The sequence below is a fragment of the Theropithecus gelada genome, chromosome 1 (genome assembly GCF_003255815.1).
Source record: "Theropithecus gelada isolate Dixy chromosome 1, Tgel_1.0, whole genome shotgun sequence".
Lineage (NCBI taxonomy): Eukaryota > Metazoa > Chordata > Mammalia > Primates > Cercopithecidae > Theropithecus > Theropithecus gelada.
Window position 1 is genome coordinate 32,205,366 of NC_037668.1, and position 20,340 is coordinate 32,225,705.

General features: G+C 61.8%; 1 protein-coding gene across 5 annotated transcripts in view; it reads right to left on the reverse strand.

Annotated features, from left to right (window-relative positions):
• Positions 1–1,733: 1,733 nt before the first annotated feature.
• MEGF6 (multiple EGF like domains 6) overlaps positions 1,734–20,340 on the reverse strand; it is a 121,185-nt gene continuing 102,578 nt past the window's right edge. Inside the window, exons 15-37 of one of the 5 annotated variants that reach the window (XM_025362444.1) lie at positions 19,961–20,089; positions 19,269–19,403; positions 19,061–19,195; positions 15,823–15,948; positions 15,201–15,332; positions 14,990–15,118; positions 14,657–14,788; positions 13,414–13,542; positions 13,205–13,333; positions 12,757–12,885; positions 12,317–12,445; positions 11,990–12,118; positions 10,853–10,981; positions 10,608–10,739; positions 10,287–10,415; positions 9,523–9,651; positions 8,259–8,387; positions 8,003–8,131; positions 7,631–7,759; positions 7,392–7,520; positions 6,318–6,446; positions 4,688–4,735; positions 1,734–4,355 (exon numbers count right to left, since the gene is read on the reverse strand). In XM_025362444.1, the coding sequence (XP_025218229.1) occupies positions 4,294–4,355; positions 4,688–4,735; positions 6,318–6,446; positions 7,392–7,520; positions 7,631–7,759; positions 8,003–8,131; positions 8,259–8,387; positions 9,523–9,651; positions 10,287–10,415; positions 10,608–10,739; positions 10,853–10,981; positions 11,990–12,118; positions 12,317–12,445; positions 12,757–12,885; positions 13,205–13,333; positions 13,414–13,542; positions 14,657–14,788; positions 14,990–15,118; positions 15,201–15,332; positions 15,823–15,948; positions 19,061–19,195; positions 19,269–19,403; positions 19,961–20,089 (2,837 nt within the window). In that variant the 3' untranslated portion in view covers positions 1,734–4,293. The remainder of the gene's footprint in view (positions 4,356–4,687; positions 4,736–6,317; positions 6,447–7,391; positions 7,521–7,630; positions 7,760–8,002; positions 8,132–8,258; positions 8,388–9,522; positions 9,652–10,286; positions 10,416–10,607; positions 10,740–10,852; positions 10,982–11,989; positions 12,119–12,316; positions 12,446–12,756; positions 12,886–13,204; positions 13,334–13,413; positions 13,543–14,656; positions 14,789–14,989; positions 15,119–15,200; positions 15,333–15,822; positions 15,949–19,060; positions 19,196–19,268; positions 19,404–19,960; positions 20,090–20,340) is intronic. The other 4 variants (XM_025362472.1, XM_025362463.1, XM_025362453.1 and 1 more) reach the window with 4 other exon arrangements.

The following is a 20,340-nucleotide window of genomic DNA, read 5'->3' on the forward strand; positions in this document are numbered from 1 at the left end:
TGAGGCGGTCAGATCGCGTGAGCTCAGGAGTTCGAGACCAGCCTGGGCAACATGGCAAAATTCCGTCTCTACAAAAAGAAAACACAAAAATTAGCCGGGCATGGTGGCTCGCAACTGTAGTTAGCTTCCTGGGAGGTTAAAGTGGGAGGATCACTTGAACCCGGGAAGCGGAGGTTGCAGTGAGTCGAGATGGTGCCACTGCACTCCAACATGGGTGACAGAGTGAGACCCTGTCTCAAAAAAATAAAAAATAAAACCACAATATCATCTCACACCATCAGAATGGCTATTATTAAAAAGTCAAAAAATATAACATGTTGCTGAGGATGTGGACAAAAGGAAATGCTTATACACTGTTGGTGGGAATGTGAACTCACTTAGCCTGTATGGAAAATGCTATGGTTTTTCTCAAATAACTAAAAATAGAACTCCCATTCGATCCAGCAATCCCACCACGGGGCATCTATGCAAAGGAAAAGAATTCATTATATCAAAAAGATGCTCACACTTACGTGTTTATCACAGTACTGTTCACACTAGCAAAGATAGGGAATTAACCTGTGTCCATCAGTGGATGACTGGATGAAGATGTGGTGTGTGTGTGCACGCACATGTGTGAATTGTACATATATATATATACATTCCATGTAGCATGGACATGCAGTGTTTGCATGCACACACACACCATGGATGACTACTCAGTCATAAAAAAGAATGAAATCATGACTGTTCCAGCAACATTGATGGAACTGAAGACCACTATCTTAGGTGAAATAACCCAGAAACAAAGTCAAATACTGCATGCTGTCCTTTATATGTGAGAGCTAAATAACGTGTACAGACAGACAGACAGTGGAATGGCAGACACTGGAGACTGGAAGGGTGGGAGGGTGGGAGGGATGTGGGCAGATATGTATACTATTCAGTAATGGTAACACTAAAGCCCAGACTTTTCCACCATGCGATATGTCCATGTAACAAAACTGCACATGTACCCCTTAACTTCATACATATTGTTACACTAAAAAGGTACGTATACGTCAATACAGTAAACATGTAAGGATAAATACAGATGTACCATGTGTGTTCAAGCTTATTCAGGTTATCATTGCTAACTTACTTGCTTAACAGATGGGTTTTTATAAAGCACACCTTCTTAACCTATTGGTTTTTCTTTTTGTTTTTTGAGACGGAGTCTCGCTGTACTCGCTCTATCGCCCAGGCTGGAGTGCAGTGGCCGGATTTCAGCTCACTGCAAGCTCCACCCCCCGGGTTCCCACCATTCTCCTGCCTCAGCCTCCTGAGTAGCTGGGAGTACAGGCACCGCCACCACGCCCGGCTAGTTTTTTGTATTTTTTAGTAGAGACGGGGTTTCACCATGTTAGCTAGGATGGTCTCGATCTCCTGACCTCGTGATCCGCCCATCTTGGCCTCCCAAAGTGCTGGGATTAGTGGCGTGAGCCACCGCGCCCGGCCAACCCATTGGTTTTTGTAAAATGTACATTCAAATCACCCATGACAGCGATTTATTTCGACCTGTTCTATCCATCGCTGCTGAATGAATGAATGAGCCTCGTTGGGTGCATATATGTGTATGTACATTTACAGACTGTCATGATGCTTCTCACCTTGAAATATTCAAATGCCTGCCCCAATTCTCCTTTGGTTTACTCTGCGTGTCTGTATTTCTACCCTTTGAAGCATGTCTTTTATAGTGAAAATACTATTTAGTATATTTTTAATGCAGTCTAGTCTGTGTTTAATGTTTTTAATTGACAATAATTATAGCTATTCATTGGATACACAGTGATGTTTGATACATAGGATGTCTAGTGATCAAATCAGGGTAATGAGCATACCGTCGTCTCAAACGTTTATTATGTGTGTTGAGAACGTCCAGTATCCTCCTTCTAGCTATTTGAAACTATATAATGTACGGTCAGGAGTTTGTTTTTCCATCGTCATTTGTAACCGTTAGCATTAGGATCTGTGAGCCTGTTTTCTAGTTATTCTGCTTCATTCTCCTCCGTTCCTGACTGCCGTTGGATAGCTGAGATTTCTTCCGGGTGGGCAGAAGCTCAGCTTGCCTTATGGCTTCCTGTAGCTGAACACTTGTCTTCACTGAGTAGGATGAGTGATTGGCACCTGCCCCCGTCCACACCCTCACACCATGCTGAGACTGTCGGGGGTTCCCACTGGGGAGTAATGGGGATATTTTGATTCTCTGAATTGCTGGGCCATTTGGGAACTGTGGTGACTGAATATCTCATAGCACCCTCCTGGCTGCTTTCTCTTCTGGCTGGAGAACGTCTCTAAGAGCATTTTCAAATCAGGCTTTTCTGTAGAAAAACAGCCGAGGCCTTGAAGGCCTAAGAATAACATGGACTTTACGTGCCCTTGATAGTTTAGCTGGACATAAAATTCAGGCTTCAAATATTTCCTTCAAACTCTGAGGATGGAACATCACAGTTTTCTGGCTCTCCGTGTTTCTCGTGTAAAGTCTGAGGTCAATTCGATTCCCATTCTTTTTTCTCTGGGACTTTAGAATTTATCTTTGACATTGATGCTCTTTAAGGTCTTATGGCTTTTTTTGTTATTTTTCCACCTTGTGCATTTCCAGTCTGACTGAGATCATTCACCTTTAGATCTGAGAATGTCTTGGTCATCGTTGGTTCATGTCAATGACTTCTTATTTTTGTATTTTGCAGTTAGATGGAGATGAATGAACACCTCCCTTATCCATTTCCGTTCGTCTATCTTCTGTACGTTGTCTCTCTTTACGCCTCCCTGCTATTCCTGGGAGAATCTCCTGAGCTGTATCCACTCACCCCATCTGCTGGATGCTTCATTTCCAGGCGTGCGTTTTCCACACTCCATTGCACCGCAGTCCATCTCTCTCCGTCTGCTGCTCCTGCATCCCCACCATCCTGCCCTCCCTTATCACTGTTTTACTTCAAAGTCTCCCCACGGCGGTCCATTCATTGGCTTCCTCTGTGACAGCTCCCTTGCCGTCTGTGAGTAACCAAGCTCACTGGACTCCTCCTCCTCCTCCTGCTGGTGAAATCCTCTGCCCTGGGGCCTCAGCTACCTTGGCTGGTTTTAGGGTGATGGGGGGCAGCAGCCCAGACCCTAAGGGGGTCTTCTCAAGGGAGAGAGCATCCTGTGTTGCAGTCTGAGTGCAGCCCTCCCCATTGGTCACCCCACCCTGCAGAGGAGCCCCCAGCCACTGCCTCTACCCTCTGCCTCTACCATCCACTCTGGGCCCTCCTTCCAGGAGACATCAGCCTCAGCCCATGAGTGCCAGGTGCTCGGGAGGGTCGGCCTGTACTCACCCAGGGAGCCCCTCCCCCCGACTGCTGATGCTCAGGTAGGGGTGGGTGGGGTGGGCCTAAGGGAATTCAGCCTCAGTCCAGGTTGCCCCTCCACACCAGCCTTCCTCCCCCTGGGCCATTCTTCGGGACCAGCCACTTTCTGGGTCTCAGGGGGTCTCAGTGGTAATGAATGCAGCCCCAGCATTCTCCCCAATAGCACCGGGAACTGAGATGAGTCCCAACTTCTTCACTTGTGTGGCACCCCCACCCCTGCAAAGGGTCCCAGGTACACTGGGAGGTCCCCGTGTGCACCCTTATCCTGGCCAGGCCCCAGGGAGGAGCCCACACAGAGTCCACGTAACGCAGCACACACACAGGCCATGAGGAGGCTGCCTGCTCCTTTACCTTCCTGGGTTTACACGGTACTGGCGCCAGCAGCCTGGTGAGCCCGCAGAACCCTGCAGACCTGAATCAGGGTTTCTGGGCATCGGGCAGGAGATGACGGGCAGCTTCCAGCTGATCCCAGGGTTGCAGCGGGCATGTGCAGTGGCCCATAAATACCTTTACATAAATACGGGCTGGGCAGCTTAAAGTCCCAGGGCCTAGCACCAAAAAGCCTGCCTGGAGGACAGTGGCCCTGTGCCTGCACCTGCGCCCACACTGGCGCCCACACCTGCCCTCAGCCCAACTCAGAGCCGCAGGGAGAGTGGGGCCTTCTCAGCCCAGGCCCAGAGCGTGCCCCTGGGTTCTGCAGAGCCAGACCAGGCGGCGCCTCTCTTCCAGAGGCCATGCAAGGCTTCCCTCCTCAAGGCCACACCAGCCTCCAAGAGCAACAGGTTGCTGGGCTGTCCACAGCCCTCCACGGCCCTCAGAGGAAGGGCAGTACCAAGAGCTCTGGGCCCATGAAGTGTCCTCAGTAGTCACCAAAGGCCTGGGTCCCGTCTGGCTGGAATGGAGAGGCGGGCTCCACGGGGCGCCTCTGCTAGTGCCTCGCTAGTCCACTGCTCCCGGATGTGGGTCTGCTGGAGGCGGGCAGCGTGGCTACTGGGGAAAAGGAGAAAGGAGGCCCAGTCTAGGGCGGGACGGGTGCTCCCAAAACAGACTGGGTTCTGGGTTGGCACCTCCCCCTCCCATCCCTCCCCTCAGCAGCTCAGCCCGGCGGGGCGGGGCCCACCCATCTTTCCCAGCCTGTCCTTCCCAGCCTGTCCTTCCCAGCTCTGGCCCTGGCCTTGGTCTCTGAGCTCCAGATTCCTGGGCCCCAAGGTCCCAGGTGCAGCTGCTGCCCTGTGGGGCCCAGATTATACTTCAGCACTCTGCTTCGACTTTCCATAAGCCACCCTTCTGGCAAATCCACAGGCACTCCCCACACCCCTTACCTGGGCCCTGGGCTAAGGACGGGTTCTCGGGGAGCCGGAGGGGCCCACCTGGAGGGGAGAGAGGACAAGCCATGTTAGTACCCCCAGCCTTGAGTGCAGCCAGGCATGACCCCATCGAGGCTTCAAGGACCTCACTTTCCCCGCACAGCCTCCTTCCCTTCTCACTCCTTTGCACTCAGGGAAGGAACAGGGGCGGCCAGGGGCTCTCCCTCTCCCCAAAGGAAAGCTCTCAGCCCCTCCAAGCCCCCACTACCCGTAACATCAGGGGCTTTACCCAACGCCAAGCCAAGTCCACTCCAGGGGAGGGCACAGGACCCAGGACTCCCCACGCCCAGCAAGACCCTGCCCATGAGGCCCCAGGCTCCCGAGGCCTCCAGCTCAACGTCAAGGCACTGCCCCCAGCACCCAGCCCAGGTGCCCAGCAGCCGACGGTGCAGTACCATATCTGACCGCTAGATGCCGCTGCCGGACAGCCTTTTGTCCCCTGCACCAGCGCACAGGCTGCTGCCCCGCCCCTCCTCGCCCCGCCCCGCCCCGCCCCACTCCACCGAGATCGGGGCTCCCCTGTCTTCAGTTTCTGAACAATCTGCAGCCAGGACTGCCTTAGAAAGGCACAAACAGATGCACACATACACAAAGCCAAGACGATTTGGGGGCCTCCAAGCCGAGGACCCCAAGTGTGAAATCCCCAGTTAGCCAAAAGGCAGAGCCTGTAGCCTGGCGCCCGGCCTTTGCCCCGCCCACATGTCCTGCCCTGCACGCGCCCCAAGCCTGCCTCTCACTTCCCTCTGCAGAGACCACCTTTCTCAACACTGCTGCGGGGTACACGGTTGGAAGGGGCGGGCAGCAAAGTCTGGGCTGGCCAGAGGGGTGGGGGCATCCCAAAAGCACTGCCTGCGGGCAGAGAACACATTCCAGGACAGCCTCAAGGGCTTAGGCGCTAAGGAGTCGCTTTCGCACAGGTGCTGGTGCCTGCTCACACATGACTGGCACACATGCCTTTGACCCCTGCAGCACATGCGGGCACTATTGCACAGACGCACTGGCCACATTCACACATTGATGCACACCTAACATACAGGCACTGACACAAACAGGCGCCTGCTGCCAGTGCAGGACTGCATGCATGGACTGGCACACACTGGATGCCACACACATGTACTGGCACACATGCACACACACCCTGCTGCTCACACTTGCATATGCGTGCACAGACACACCCTCGCACCCTGGTGCATGTGTGTGGGGGGCAGCAGGGGCAGGGATAGCCAGCGTCCACCCACACTGTGGATAGTCCGGCCCAGCCATGGGGTCTTGACCCTCTTCAGGCCGCCGGTGCAGTTTGCAGCCCAGCCTTGCAGCTGCTGGGGCTGGGAAAGCCGTTTCCGGCTGGCAGCATGGCCCACCCCGTGCCCTGGTTAAGTGACTGTGAAGTTCACACTCCACCCATCAGAAGCCAAGTGACACTCTGGGTACCGGCTGGGGACAGATGACATTCACTATGACTGAATAGCCATAGGGTGACCTGGCCAACTCTGCAGTGGGTCAGACAGGGGTCCTCGACAAGGGTGGAGCTGGTGCTGACGGGAGGATGGTGCCTTCCCGCCCTCCCCCAGGGAGCCCAGCTCACCTTCCCGGCATGTGGGCCCCATGTAGCCATCCACACAGTGACACTGCCCACTGACAGGGCTGCAGTCAGCGCCACCCCCGCAGTCACAGTGCAGGGTGCAGCTAGGCCCGAACTGGCCCCTTCCGCAATCTGCAAGGCCGGGGGGTGGGAGACAAACCTGAGCATCATCCCCTGCTTTCCCTGTGCCAGGGACCCTGGGCCTAGGGGCCCCCGGCAGAGCCCAGGTGCAGTGAAGCCTTCGACTGGGTGTGTGTGGGAGCTAAGACCTTGGGCCTCGGTTTCCCCTGAGGAGTAAACAGTCCCTGCCCTGCCTTCCTCAGCTACATTCTGCAGCCAGTGAGCTCCTGCATGAGAAAGCCCAGGCCCGAGGCACACACCCAGTCACCACTGTGTTCCTGCCCTGCCCCAGGAGGGCAAACGGGAGCCAGTGGTCAGGGATGCCCCCTCAGGGCACAACAGGTCTGAGAGCCACAGGGCCAGGTAAGCAGCCCCAGCAGCAGGGCCCCTCCTATCCTCAGGTGAGCCCCTCCTATCCTCAAGTGAGCCCCTCCTATCCTCAGGTGAGTCCCTCCTATCCTCAGGTGAGTCCCTCCTATCCTCAGGTGAGCCCCTCCTATCCTCAGGTGAGTCCCTCCTATCCTCAGGTGAGCCCCTTCTATCCTCAGGTGAGTCCCTCCTATCCTCAGGTGAGTCCCTCCTATCCTCAGGTGGGGTGCCCTCCTATCCTCAGGTGGGGCCCTCTGGGCTGGAGGGGCCACAGCCCCCTCGATGTCCCCCGATCCAGGGAAGTCTTTCCACCCAACCAGAGCCCCTCCCATGACCATGGCCTTCCTGGGACGTTGTGGGACCCACAGGGCAGGGCCTGGCCTAAGGCTCCAGCAGGAGCGCCATGCTTGGCACTGCATGTCCCAGCAGCTGACTCCAACCCCCCCAGAGGGCATGGGCCAGGTGCAGAGGCCATAGGAGGGCACAGTGCCCAGCCCAGGACTGGCACAGGTAGGGCCCAACCAATCAGTATTGGTCACTGTTGGAGACCCACACCCACGCCCTTCCTGAGCAGAACCCCAGACTCACCCAGGTTACAGGTGGCTCCTGAGCGCCCTGGTGGGCAAAGGCAGAGACCGGTGACAGGGTCACAGGGTGCCCCCCCGTCGCAGTCACACCGCTGGTGGCAGCCCTCTCCAAATGAACCTGGCTCACACCCTGGTGGGGGCAGTGGGCTCAGTGTCCCCCTCCCGCCCTGTACCCAGACGGGATGGGGCCAGGGAGCGGGGGTTCAGGGTGGGGAGAGGAAGAGGGCATGAAGCACTCACCACTCTCACAGAAGTGGCCGTGGAAGCCAGCGGGGCAGAGGCACCGGCCACTGATGGGGTCACAGGGGGCTCCATGTTGACACTGGCACACCCCCTGGCAGCCAGCCCCATGGAAGCCAGGGGGACAGGCTGAAGGATGCCAGTTACCATGAGACAAGGGCACACGGTGGCAGAAATGTCCAGTTTGCCCAGAGTGAGTAAAACCCGCCAATTCGGGGACCCGTGAGAAGCCCCCTCCTGCCCTTCCTCGTCCCTCCCCACTGCTGCTGGCTCCCCACCTCTCTACTTCACTGCAGCCCAGATCACCCACACAGGAGGAGTGGACAGTGGCTGAAAGGGGCCCCAGCCCAGCTGCACAGGCCCCCAACTCACGGTGCTCGCAGGCCTGGCCGTAGAAGCCGGGGCCGCAGCGGCAGGTGCCCGTGGTGGGCTCACACGTGCTATTGTTGCGGCAGGAGCACTCCAGACTGCAGGCGGCTCCATAGCGCCCAGGGGGACAGGCTGGGGACAGAGCAGGGCGGGGAGAAACGGGCGGACAGTCCTCAGGCACCAGCCTTGCCCAACCCTATGGCAGCCCAGGGCACATCCCTGAGGGGATGCTGGGGTCCCACTGGCCCCACACACTCACCCAGCTCACAGTGCGGCCCTGTCCAGCCCAGGCCACAGGAGCAGCTGCCGTTGGTGGCGTGGCACAGGCCCCCGTTTCTGCAGGAGCAGGTGTGCTCACAGCCCACACCAAACCGGTTCTGGGGGCAGCCTGGGGACAGAAGGCAGGTGCTGCCTGGAGCTCTGGCCGAGGGCTGGGCTCCCTCTGGGGACGTGTCCCCACAGGCTGGCAGTCAAATGCTTCCTGAGGCCTGTCAGTGCCAGTCTCTGCCTGCTGGACAGGCACATGCCAGGGAGTGGCACCAGCCGCATCCTCTCATTCATTGGTCATCTCAGGCTGTCAAGTACCAGGCCTGGTCTAGGAACTGAGGGTGGCTCAGTCATGGAGGGGCTGGGTGAGCGCCTGCCCAGCCTGCAGGAAGGGATTCACGGAAGGCTTCATGGAGGCAGCGGCCCACTGTGAACCAGCTGTCTCCCAGCTGGGAGTGAGTGGACATCCTCCAGGCCTGAGAAGTAACATGGCTGGGCTGCCGTGGGCTCAGGTGGCCAGCTGCGGCCCTGCTGTTACAGCTGGATGCCTGGTGACCAGCCCAATGGCACTATCCTTCCTGGCAGTGAGGCGGGGCCAGGCTACATCCCGGCTGGAGACTGGGCCCTGGGATCCTGAACCCTCTGCTGCCACAGGCTCCCAACGGGTCCGAAGGCCAAGAACTGGTGTGGGGGGCAGCCAGCCCCTTGATGCAGACTAAGGGTGGGACCAGGCTAAGAGGCTGTGGCTGTGTTTATGGGGACTGGGCCTGTGGGAGCAGGAGCCACCACACCTGTCCCTTGGGTCCAGCCCGTCTCTCTACTCTGGACTGTGCTCTAGACCCGCCTCCACTTTGGTCCCTGGGCCTTGGGCCTGGGAGAAAGGGCCAGAAGGACTCCACCCTCAGGCAGAAGACAGCCACCCGGTCCCTCCTGCAAGGGGCCAGGCAGGCGCTGGGTAGGAACCTGAAGCCCTCACAGCCACTTCGATGAGGATGGGGTCACTGGGTAGCCTAAGCCTCGGGAGCTGAGTGTCGAGGCAGGGGCTGGGGTGGCGTGGGACGGTCCATCCCCCCAAGTAGGGCAGCGCAGTCAACACAAGCTATAGCACTCTCGCCTCAGTCCCACAGTCAACTGGGGAGCCGGTGGCAGCCAGGATGTGTGGGTGCCTGGGCTGGGCCCACCCTCCAGCGTCCCCATGGCTCATCAGTGACATCTCTGAAGGGCCCATGAGCACACCCTCCAGAGTGAACACCCACCTCGCTCACAGCGGACGCCGGCTGTCCCCGGGGGGCAGAGGCAGGTGCCGGTCACAGGGTCGCAGGCCGCCCCATGCCCACACCCACACACATGGGTGCAGTTGGGGCCGAAGCGGCCCTGCGGACAGGCTGCCGGGGAGGAAGCGGTGAGCATGGCTGGCTTCCCTTCTCTCCCTGCCCAGTCAACCCCGGAGTGGGGATAGGACAGGATGGGATGGGGTGAGGGGACCCTGGGTCTGCCCCAGACAGGGTGGGGCCAGCCAGCTCCCATGCACCCACCCTGGCATCTCCCTTCCACCCACAGGCCCTGCTGGGGGTCCAGCCGCTGCTGCCTGCTCTGCAGCGATTCACTGCCACCCCCACCCACCCCGCCAGCTCTGCCGGGTCCCAGAAGGGGAAAGTCCCTGCACGACTCAGGGAAAAGGCCTGTTTCCTGGCAGGACACTTGGCCACAGCTGAGCTGCCCAGCTGACCTCTGTGCCCGGCTGTGCTCAAGCCCCTGGCAGACATGGCGCAGGTCACCAGGCACAGCAGGTGCAGGGACAGAGCTAGCAGAAGCCTGGTGGGGACTTGGTGTCACAGACACCCCCAGGGCTGCAGCCAGGGCTGCCCCTCTGGCTTAGCCCCACTTGGGGCCAGGCCCAGCCAGAGGGGGCTGAAGGGCAGGGAGGTGGGCAGTTGGGGGCCATCCTCCTGCAGGCTGGCTGGCCCTACCCCGGAGACACAGGAGGCACCACTCAGCCCTGCTGCCACCAGCCACTCACTGAGGCTGCAGTCCGCCCCGAGGAACCCAGCGGGGCAGTGGCAGGCCCCTGTGGCCGCATCACAGGAGCCCCCGTTGAGACACCCACACAGCTGTTCACAGCCTGGCCCATACCGCCCGGGCGGGCATCCTGCAGGGAAAGGGCTAGCTGCAGGGGCTGGGGCTGGAGGCTTCCCCAGCGTCCCTGAACACAGCAAGGCAGCTCTCGTGAGGCCCCGACACCCTCCGTCTTCCACCCCCTCAGACGAGGGCCTTCCCGGGGACCAGGGGAACTGGCCCAGCAGGACTCCCGAGCCCCTGGGTGGGCATGGGCAGCACTCACGTTGCCGGCAGCTGGGGCCGTGGTAGCCAGCAGCACATGAGCAGATCCCAGTGGCAGGGTGGCAGGCTGGGTTCTCACCGGGACACCAGCACGTCTGTGCACAGTCCTCCCCAAAGCTGCCGGGTGGGCAGGCTGGGTGCAGACAGGCAGGGTCGGTCCTGGCCCAGCCCAATCAAGGAACAGGTGGCCTCTCTGGATTCCCCCGACCCAGTCGCTCCTCGGGGTGGGGGCTTGGGAGCACCTACCTTGTTCGCAGCCAGAGCCAGTGAAGCCAGGGGGACAGCGGCAGGCCCCAGTGACATGGTGGCAGGCAGCGCCGAGTGGACAGCTGCAGCGCTGGGCACAGGCCTCTCCAAACCAGCCCCGCAGGCAGGCTGCAGAAAGATGAGGGATGGGGAGGCTTCCTGGGAGGGTCCTGTTGGGGATCTGTGGGCCAGGACAGGCCCAGAGTGGACGCTGTGGGTAGGACCCACCCGGTGCTGGCTGAACTGGGGGCTGTGCTCACCATTCTGACACCTCGAGTCCCCCCACCCTGGAGGGCAGAAGCAGGCCCCAGTGGCATGGTGGCAGGTGGTTCCCTACCGGCAGTCACAGTGCCCCTCACAGTGAGGCCCGAATGTGCCCTTGGCACAGGCTGCAGGGACCAGACAGGGCTGAGAGCTCAGCCTCCAGCGGCCCCGCCCCATGGAAGGTGAAGGAGCAGGGAGATGGCAGCTGGGGCTCAGCACTGAGGCGACGGGAGCCAGCGACAGCCCTGAGGCCAGCCGAGTGCCCAGGCTTCCCTCAGACAGCAGACCCAAGGCTCCGGCCCTGAGCAAGGGGCCGCCCACGCTGCACCCCAAGCAGTGAGGACGGCACCCCTGCTGGAAGGGGGCTGGTGTTAGGGGCTTGGGTGGGAGGCCGGAGCTTTGAGGAATGAGGCAGTGTTGCCCTGGCATGTCTGGGCTCTGGAGAGGCTGAGGCCCTGCTGGGTGAACCAGGCCCTGCTGGCACAGCAGCCACAGGCAGACCCCTCACTGGCAGGAGGCCCCCAGCCAGCACAGGCTCCAGGACAAGGGGTGAAGGGGCCCCTCTCTGCATGCAGGAAGCAGCAGCGGCCCCCGAGCCCCAGAGCATCCTCTGTTCCACCCACCACAGGGCTGGCCGGGACCACACACCCCTGCCAAGGCAAGGCAGCAGCACTCTCCCCACAGGCCAGCTTCCTAGGCTGAGCCCCCGCCTACAGGAACCCTTGGTGCTCAGACGGCAGCTCTTGCACTCACAGGACAACAGATCCCCTGGTGAGGCCCCGCCCCGGGCACAGTCCTCAGCCCTGCAATGAGGCCCACGCCACCCCTTCTCAGCAGGGCCTCCAAACTGCCCTGCTGCCCCGCCCCACTCACGGCTCTGACACTTGTCCCCAGTCCAGCCGGCCGGGCAGAGGCAGCGGCCCGTGTGCGGGTCACACAGGCCTCCGTTGAGGCAACTGCAGCTGTGCGGGCAGCCAGCTCCGACGTGCCCGGGGAGGCACTCTACAGGAACAGAGGCAGGCACGAGGGTGAGGGTCCTGCCTCCTGGGTCCAGGAGACCCTGGCTCATGCTTCCCTTACACAGGGCCAAAACCCCCACCCCAGGGCGCTGCCCCCTGACCTGGGAGCCCTCCTAGGCCTGCAGACAGGGCTGCACCAGGCATGCTGGGGTATGTCCCTCCTCTGCCGCCCAGGACTCACCCTTCTCACAGGCCAGGCCGGCCCAGCCCTCCGGGCACACACAGTGGCCTGAGACAGGGTCACAGGTCCCTCCATTCTGGCAGAGGCAGGAATGTCGACAGTTGTCGCCGTACAGGCCGGCAGGGCAGGCTGGGGCCGGGGAAGAGGGAGCAACCTGCATCCCCCAGCCAGCTGGTCCCACAGGGTCTGTCTGGCTTTCCAGCCCCATGTTGGACTTTGGGGTCAGGGACCTTGCAGGGGGCTGCCTCTAGGATGACCTGCTAGCTCAGCCTGACTCACCATCCCTGCCTGGAGAGGGGCACAGGTGAAAGGCACGGTCCTCAGTCCTAACAGCCCCTTCCTCCCTCCCGCAGGCACCAAGTGTCCTCTGGGCCCCACAAGAGGCCAGCACCCTCACTCAGGCCTGGACCCCACTCCCTGGACTCCTGGGTGGGGCTTACCCTGCAGGCAGGAGGGCCCCATCCAGCCAGGGGCACAGTGGCACTGCCCGTGGACAGGGTCACAGGAGGCCCCGTTAAAGCAAGCACAGGCCTGGCTGCAATTGTGCCCATAGGTGTGGGCTGGGCAAGCTGCAGGTGGAGAGGACTGGTCAGAGCTGGAGGTGGACAGGACCCCAGGGGTTGGCAGCAGATCACAGGCAGCTGGGCAGATCTGCCAGGGTCCCCTCGACTGCTGTGGCCAACTCTCCCCTCCCTCTGGCTCAGGCCACCCACTCAGCAGAGTGGCCACAAAAAAGGACGAACACTGGCACGAGTGAGTAAAGCGTCATTCCCAGGGGGGCTGCCTGGCAGCTTTGGTCACTCAGGACAGGTGGCAGGAGGGAGTCTCCTATGGAGGACCCGGCACCCCCTCCTGCAGCACCCTGGGCTAAGCGGGGACCTCACGCACTCTCGGCACAGCGGGGGCCCCGGCGGCCAGCGGGGCAGAGGCAGGAGCCGTTCACGGCATCGCAGGTGGCTCCGGCAGTGCAGTTGCAAGCATGGCGACAGTCCAATCCAAAGAAGCCGGCCGGGCAGGCTGCAGGCAGGGGGCAGTGATGTGAAGGGGCCCACACTGGAGTCCACCCAGCCTAGCCCCCCGCCTGTGCCCTGGCTCACCACGCTCGCAGAAGGTGCCCCTCCAGCCGGCCGGGCAGGTGCAGGCCCCACTGACATGGTCACAGGCTGCTCCGTGCTGACACTGGCACCGCTGCTCACAGCCGGGCCCGAAATGGCCCTGGGGACACCCTGAGACATGCAGCCCCGGCCCACTATCAGTCAGAGGGCCAGGAGCCTGACCCAGCTGTGCCTGGGCCTTGCTGCCCTCCCCAGGACTGTGGGACCGGCCTGGCTCGTGAGAAGCCCCTTCTCACCCAAGGGAGACTGGGCTCACTCACACGCTTCATCCCCACCCAGGTGGGGCCACGGGAGGCTTGAGGGAGCTCCAGGCAGCAGCTTTAGGGATGGGAACTCTGCAGGGGCTGCCTCTAGGACACCCGACCCAGGCCTCCCCCAGTTCCACCAACCAAGCCTCGGGGGCACACACTGGGGGACACCAGCCTCAGTCCTAAGCAGACCCCTTCTCCATCCCCCAGGTGCCAGGCCTCCCGCAGTGGGGGACAGGACCTGCCCCTTCCTGCTGCATCTCCGGTGAGCCTGGTGCAGGTCGGTGAGAGAACCAACACTCTGGCACAAGTGAGCAAAGCATCATTCCCAGGGGGCTGCCTGGCAGCTTTGGTCACTCAGGACAGGTGGCAGGAGGGAGTCTCCTATGGAGGACCCGGCACCGCCCCACTGCAGCACCCTGGGCTAAGCAGGGACCTCACACACTCTCCGCACAGCGGGGGCATCATTTAGTCCAGGCTACACTTTAGTCCGGGCTGTGGAGTTGGGTGGTGGGCGCTGGAAAGCTCAGGGAAGGCAGAGGAAGCCAGGCCAGGGCCCAGCTGCAGTGCACACGTGTGTGTGTGCATGTGTTGGGGTGTGTAGGTGCGCAGGAGGGGGCACGGCCAAAGGCTGTGTGTGCGTATGCATGTGCATGTGTGTGTGCGCTCATAGGAGGGGGCGCAGCCAAAGGCTTCGTGTGTGTGTGCGCGCAGGAGGGAGTATTGGCCAAAGGTTTTGTGTGTGTGTGTTCATGTGTGCGTGCGTGTGCACGTGTGTGTGTGCACAGGAGGGGGTGTGGCCAAAGGCTTCATATGTGTGTGTGCACACAGGAGGGGGCATGGCCAAAGGTTCTGTGTGTTCATGTGTGTTTGTGCCTCTGTGCATGTGTGTGTGCACGCAGGAGGGGGCGTGGCCAAAGGTTCTGTGTGTGTGTGCTCAGGAGCGGGGCGCAACCAAAGGCAGGGCCAGGACTCACGCTGGTCGCACTGCAGGCCCACGTAGCCAGCCTCACACAGACACAGGCCACTGATGGCATCACAGCTCCCATGGCCAGCGCTGCAGTTGCAGAGGTGGCTGCAGTCAGGTCCCCAGTGACCACTATCACAGGCTGCAACAGAACTCAGAGTCATCCAGAGCAGGCCCCAGTGCAGGCCACAGGTACCACCGCCAAGTCAGGCACAGGGGCATCTCAGGACTGGGGCACTGCCTCATGCAAGCCCCCAGTCCTCAGGGGCCCTGGGCGGAGGCCTCTCCAGGGACTAAAAAAGGAGGGACGTCTGGACAAAGGGCAAGCCAAGGGTCCCTGTACCTCTCTGGCAGCTAAAGCCGGTCCACCCGGGGGCACAGCTGCAGTGTCCGGTGGCTGGGTGGCAGTGCCCATCATTGGCACAAGAGCACCGTGTCTGGCAGCTGGGACCAAACCAGCCTGCTGGGCACACTACAGGCAGAAGAGAGAGGGTGAGTGGGGCCTGGCCGCCTGCCCCGGGTCAAAGGCTCAGGGGCGGCTCCAGCTCACTCACCATCCTGGCAGCGGCTGCCGACGAAGCCAGGGAGGCACAGGCAGGCTCCAGTCTCAGGGTCGCAGTGGGCGCCGTGCTGGCATGCTGGGCAGATCTCCTGGCAGCCCAGCCCCCAGCGGCCCTCGGGACAATCTAGCACCCACCCCCCATGGCCAGTCAGTGCCCAAGCTGTCCTTGCTCAACACATCAATAAACACAACATGGCACAATGCCCCTGGAGCCACAGCCGAGGAGGCGGAACCACTGTTACCATCTCAGCCTGCCCTGGGGAGGAGAGAGGGCCCGGGCGCCTCCTGGGGCTGCAGGCTGCGGGGTGCCCACCATGGGAGAGGAGCCCCAGCCCCAGGCACAGTTCAGCTGGCAACACAAGGAGCCAAGCCCGTTAGAGACTGGGAGCCACATGGAGAGAGGGAGCATCTCGAGAGGGCAGCCTGTAGGCCCCAGGGGCTTGGTGGGGCAGCCACAGACCCCCATTCCCTACCCCAAGGGAGTGCACTCTGAGTTCTCACATCTGTTACAGACACTGGGATCCTCAGGGCTGGGGCCCCCACAGTTCAGGGCCCCATCAACTCGGAGCTGTGCAGCCCAGGGAGGTAGAACCGGGGCTGCAGCCGACACTCACCTGCCTCACAGTCTTGCCCAGTCCTCCCCGGCGGACACCGGCACTGCCCCGTGACCCCATGGCAGGGGGCCCCCCCACAGGAGCAGGAGCCTGAGCAGTTCACGCCAAACGTCCCCACCGGGCACTCTGCAGGAAGAAGCACGAGGGGCCTCAGCCACGCCATGTGGAGCGGCCCGACCAGAGCCTTTCCCCTAGGGGCTCCTGGCGAGTGTGCCTCCCACACCTCCCCACATGGGCTCTGGCTCTAGCCCCGGGGTTGGGGGGCTGCTGAGCACACCTGGGGTCCCCAGAGTGGCCAGGCAGGTCAAAGGAACAGGCAAGGGAGGGGAGAAAGGGGAGCTGACGGATGGGAGGAGAGGGGAGGGGCAGGGCTGCTGGGGCAGCCTGGGAGAGGCTGAAGCAGATCCCTCAGCTGTCCAGGACCCTGGAGAGCTCCCGGGAGCCCGAGGTAGGGCCTACTCTTCCTCTGCCACCATAGTCACCAGAGGACCTGTCCTGGTCAGGCCAGTGTGCCCCCAGCCCAACCTGGCGATGCTGGTCCAGTCTCTCCCACTCCCCTACATCCAGCTGGGAGCCCCTCCAGGGACTCGGCCCCAGGGCTGGGGAGGCTGTGCACCCACTCGCTCCACCCCCAGAGCCACTGCCCCTTCCCTGTGGGATAGCGCTAGAATGGAGAGGGCAGGTGGCCTCCTGGAGGCCTAGGGTCCCCCTCCTCCACCCGGCAGGTGAATGAGACCCCAGGGAGCACAGAGGCCAGGGAGTCAGAGCATCGCAGGAAGGGGGACCTCGGGAGAGAACGTGGGGGCTGAGGATCGGGACCCCTGGAGAGGGCCTGCAGGGGCCGCTCCCCATGGCCTGGCAGAGCTGTGGGTGCTGGGAGCCCTGGATCGGCCTCCCTGGCAGAGCTTTTCTCTACTCTCCCACGCCTGCCCTGCCCTTAAGGGCCCGGCCTTGGCCTCCCCTGTGAGGACAACAGAGCACGAGGCTGGGCCGGGAGCTGGGGTGGCAGCCTTCTTGCCTCCCCCAGCAAGGCGCAGTCACTGTGATGCCCCTGCCTGCTGGTCGAACTGAACCTCTCCCTGGGCTCACAACGGCATCACAGCAGCCCCAAGAAGGCAGTTGACAGAGACCCCGTGCTGCACGCCCAAGTTCCACAGAGCCCACGCGTCAGAAGCCCACAGCGGGGCTGAGAGCCAGGACGTGCCCAGCCTGGGGAGGAGCGCTGGTAATACAGGCAAAGCACCAGGCCTGGCCCCGCTGAGGCCCTGAGTACACACGCCGGTGAACCCTTGTCACCAGGGCCCATCCCCAGGGACACCCGCCCACAGGGACACAGGGACGTCCCTGGGACTACAGACCTGGTACTCAGCGTGCCCTAGGGCACTGGGTGGTGTTCACAGGGTTGGGGGGTCGCTGGTCAAAGCAGCTCGACAGGGCCTCAGGGAAGCCCCCTCCACTAACTGGGGTAGATGAGTGCAGGGCAGAAACAGTTTCCAGACCCAACAACAAGAGGGGATGTTATCTTAATAAAGAGTGTTGATCTTTATGTCAACACTCAGATGTCATCCTGTAGCTTATCCTCAGGGCACCAGAGGCTCTTAAACAAAAGAGGTGAAGGGGCAGAGGAGGAGCGGAGGAGGGGCAGGGCAGGAGCCTTCCTCCTCTTAGGAACTGGGGGCTCTGGGAGCGGTGGAGGTGCGTCTCTGGTGAGGCCTCCTCACTGTCTCCGGTGTAGAGATTGGGGAGTGGAAGGAGGGTCACAGGCATCAGGGGAGGGTGAACTGCTGGTGTGTGTGTGCGTGCACCTGCCTGCATTCATGTGTGTAAGTGGTGTGTGCACGTGTGCGTGTACACGTTTGGGGAGGGGAGTGGGAGGAAGGGTGGGAGAGGATGCCAGGGAGTCAGGAGGAGCGAGTCCCACGTCCACACACTCACGAAGCCCTAGGGCTTGTGCACAGATGGGGAGTGGGCACTCAGAGCCGCTGCATACCGGCCCGAGGCCACAGGGCTCCTGCGAGGCCAGGTCGGGAGTCTTGGCCTAGAGTGCTCCGACCCTTAGTGGCTGGGACCAGGGTGGCCTAAGAGCTGGCTGGTGGGTCCTTGGGTGGACGTTGCTCCCTCTGCGGGCCCCTTCTCATTCCCCAGATGGAAGTGGGGAGGGGAAGGGCCCATGCTGGGGGGGCTTGAGTCCAGACAGCCCCCAGTATGGCCCCAAGGGAGGCAGAGGAGGGGGCTGGCACCGGGCTTCTCGTTCACTCTCCAGCCCAGGACGCGGTCATGCTGGTCACACGGCAGGCCCTCGTGGCTCCCGTCTCTCCCGGCCAATGGGTGTGGACAGCGTGCACCGCGCCAAGGGAGGCTCCAACCTGCCCAGGCCCTGTCGGTGGCCGCTGCGGCAGCTCCGTTACTCATGCCGAGGGCGTCTTCCTTCCCCTCATGAGCCGATGACACACTCGGGTATTTCCTACCCTGGTCATGAGACTGAGGAGTGACCATCCCACAGCTCTGAGCCTCAGATCAGCTTGCTCAGCTTTCTGCTTGGCCAGGACCACATGCCATTGTCCTGGTCATTGCACCTCCCGCCAGTGCAAGCTGGGGCAGCCAGGACACCCCCACCTTCCTAGCCCTCTTGGCAAAGCCCCCAGCCCCATGCACGCCGGGCTGGAATCACTTCGGGGAGTTAGTCCCCGGGTCGCCAGGAATACCTAAGCACGGACTCAGCTGGTCCATCTCTCAGCCAGCTCCTAACAGCCTCCTCCCCTGCCTGCCATGTGAGTGTGGGGCTCCCAGGCTCTGTGCCTGCTAGACCCAGGCCGCAGCATCCACATCCAGGGGCCTGCAGCCACGACCCCAGGCCGGCACTGCGGCCCAGACCACTCTCCAAACCACCACCTCCAGGGGCAGCCTCTGCTGCCGGCTCACATGTGAGGAGGGAGCTGCTGCTCCAGCCTCCAAGAGAAGCCCACAGTCTGTTCCAGTCGAGGCAAGGGAGGAGTTTGGAGAAGCACCAACCCCTCTCTGGGCCAGGCCCAGAGCAGACCTGCCCTAAGCAGACCAGACTCAGACTAGCAGCCACACCACTGCTGTATGACAAGCTGTCAAGGCAAGGCACCACCTGAGCTCAGGCGAAGGAGGCCGATAGTGACAGCCGTGCAGCCCTTCTGAAGCCCACCCTCCAGCCAGGCAGGCAGCCTAGACCCACAGAGACCGCCGGGAGCCCCAGGGGCCAGCCACTCACCTTGGTCACAATCCTCTCCCTGGAAGCCAGCAGGACACTGCTTCCCACACTCGCCGCTCACGGGGTCACAGGCCACACCCACTGGGCAGGTGCACGCCTGCCGGCACCCCAGCCCAAAGTAGCCCGGCTCACACTCTGCAGGGTGTGAGAGAGGGGTGGGTGGGGTCAGCCGGCCCTGGCGCCCCCCAAACCCCATGCGTGGACTCACCTGCCTGACAGCGCTCGCCCCGGAAGCCGGCCTTGCAGGAGCAGCTGCCATCCCTCTTGTCACAGGACCTCGTGTGGGGCTGCACACACCGGCACTCCTCCGAGCAGCCTGGCCCGAAGGCCCACGGCGGGCAGGCTGCACCCACGGAGCCATGAGAGGGGTGCCCCATCTGAAGCCCCGCCCTCCCAGACCACTTCCACCGGCCCTGGGTCAGCCAGGACAACAGCCAAGATCATGCAGGGAGCTGTCCTCATCCACCTCTCCCCCTGCAGCCCACCGCCCCTTCCTCCCCTAGTGTCTGAATCCCGGGGATGGGTGACCCCACCAGGGACTCCGAGCTTGGCCTTGCTGCCAGGAATCTCCAAAAGTCAACACAGGCTTCATCCCCTGGAGGCTTCTGCAAAAGGCCTGGCCCTGCCCTCATCTGCAGCCCTCCCACCCATCAGGGCTGGGAGGCACCACGAGGCTGGGGACCGTCCACCCAGACACCCTGGACGCCAGCACAGTTGCCGTCGAGAGGATGTGGCTTGGAGTCCACAGACTCAGGGCAGAGCCCAGACCCACATCCCAGTGGGTGACCTGGCTGGGCCCTGATGGTCTCATCCCAACCCAGACTACAGGTAATAGGACACACACCATCCCTTCCACCCGCTGCGGCCGCCGGGGACACCGGAAGGGGCGGTGAGACTCACTGAGGTGGCAGAAGCGGCCGTAGAGCCCCGGGTCACAGAGGCAGGCCCCGTAGAGGCGGTGGCACCGGCCCCGGTTGGCACAGTTGCATTTCTTGCGACAGTGCTTGCCATAGTAGCCCTTGGGGCAGCCTGGGGGCAGCGGGGCTCTGTGAGAACCTTGGTGGCAGCCAACCTACCACATGTGGTCCTCCCACGCGGTAGGATGCTCAGGGGCCCAGGGCCCAGCACAGGAGCTGGGAGCAGCCCCCACCAGGGCACTAGGTGAGCCTCCAGGATTGGCTGTCTGCCCTGGCTGGTCCGTCCCCTACATCCCCTGCCCCCAGGGCTTGCGGCAAGGGCGGGTGGAGGAGCACCTTCCTTGGCCCACACTGGAGAGATGC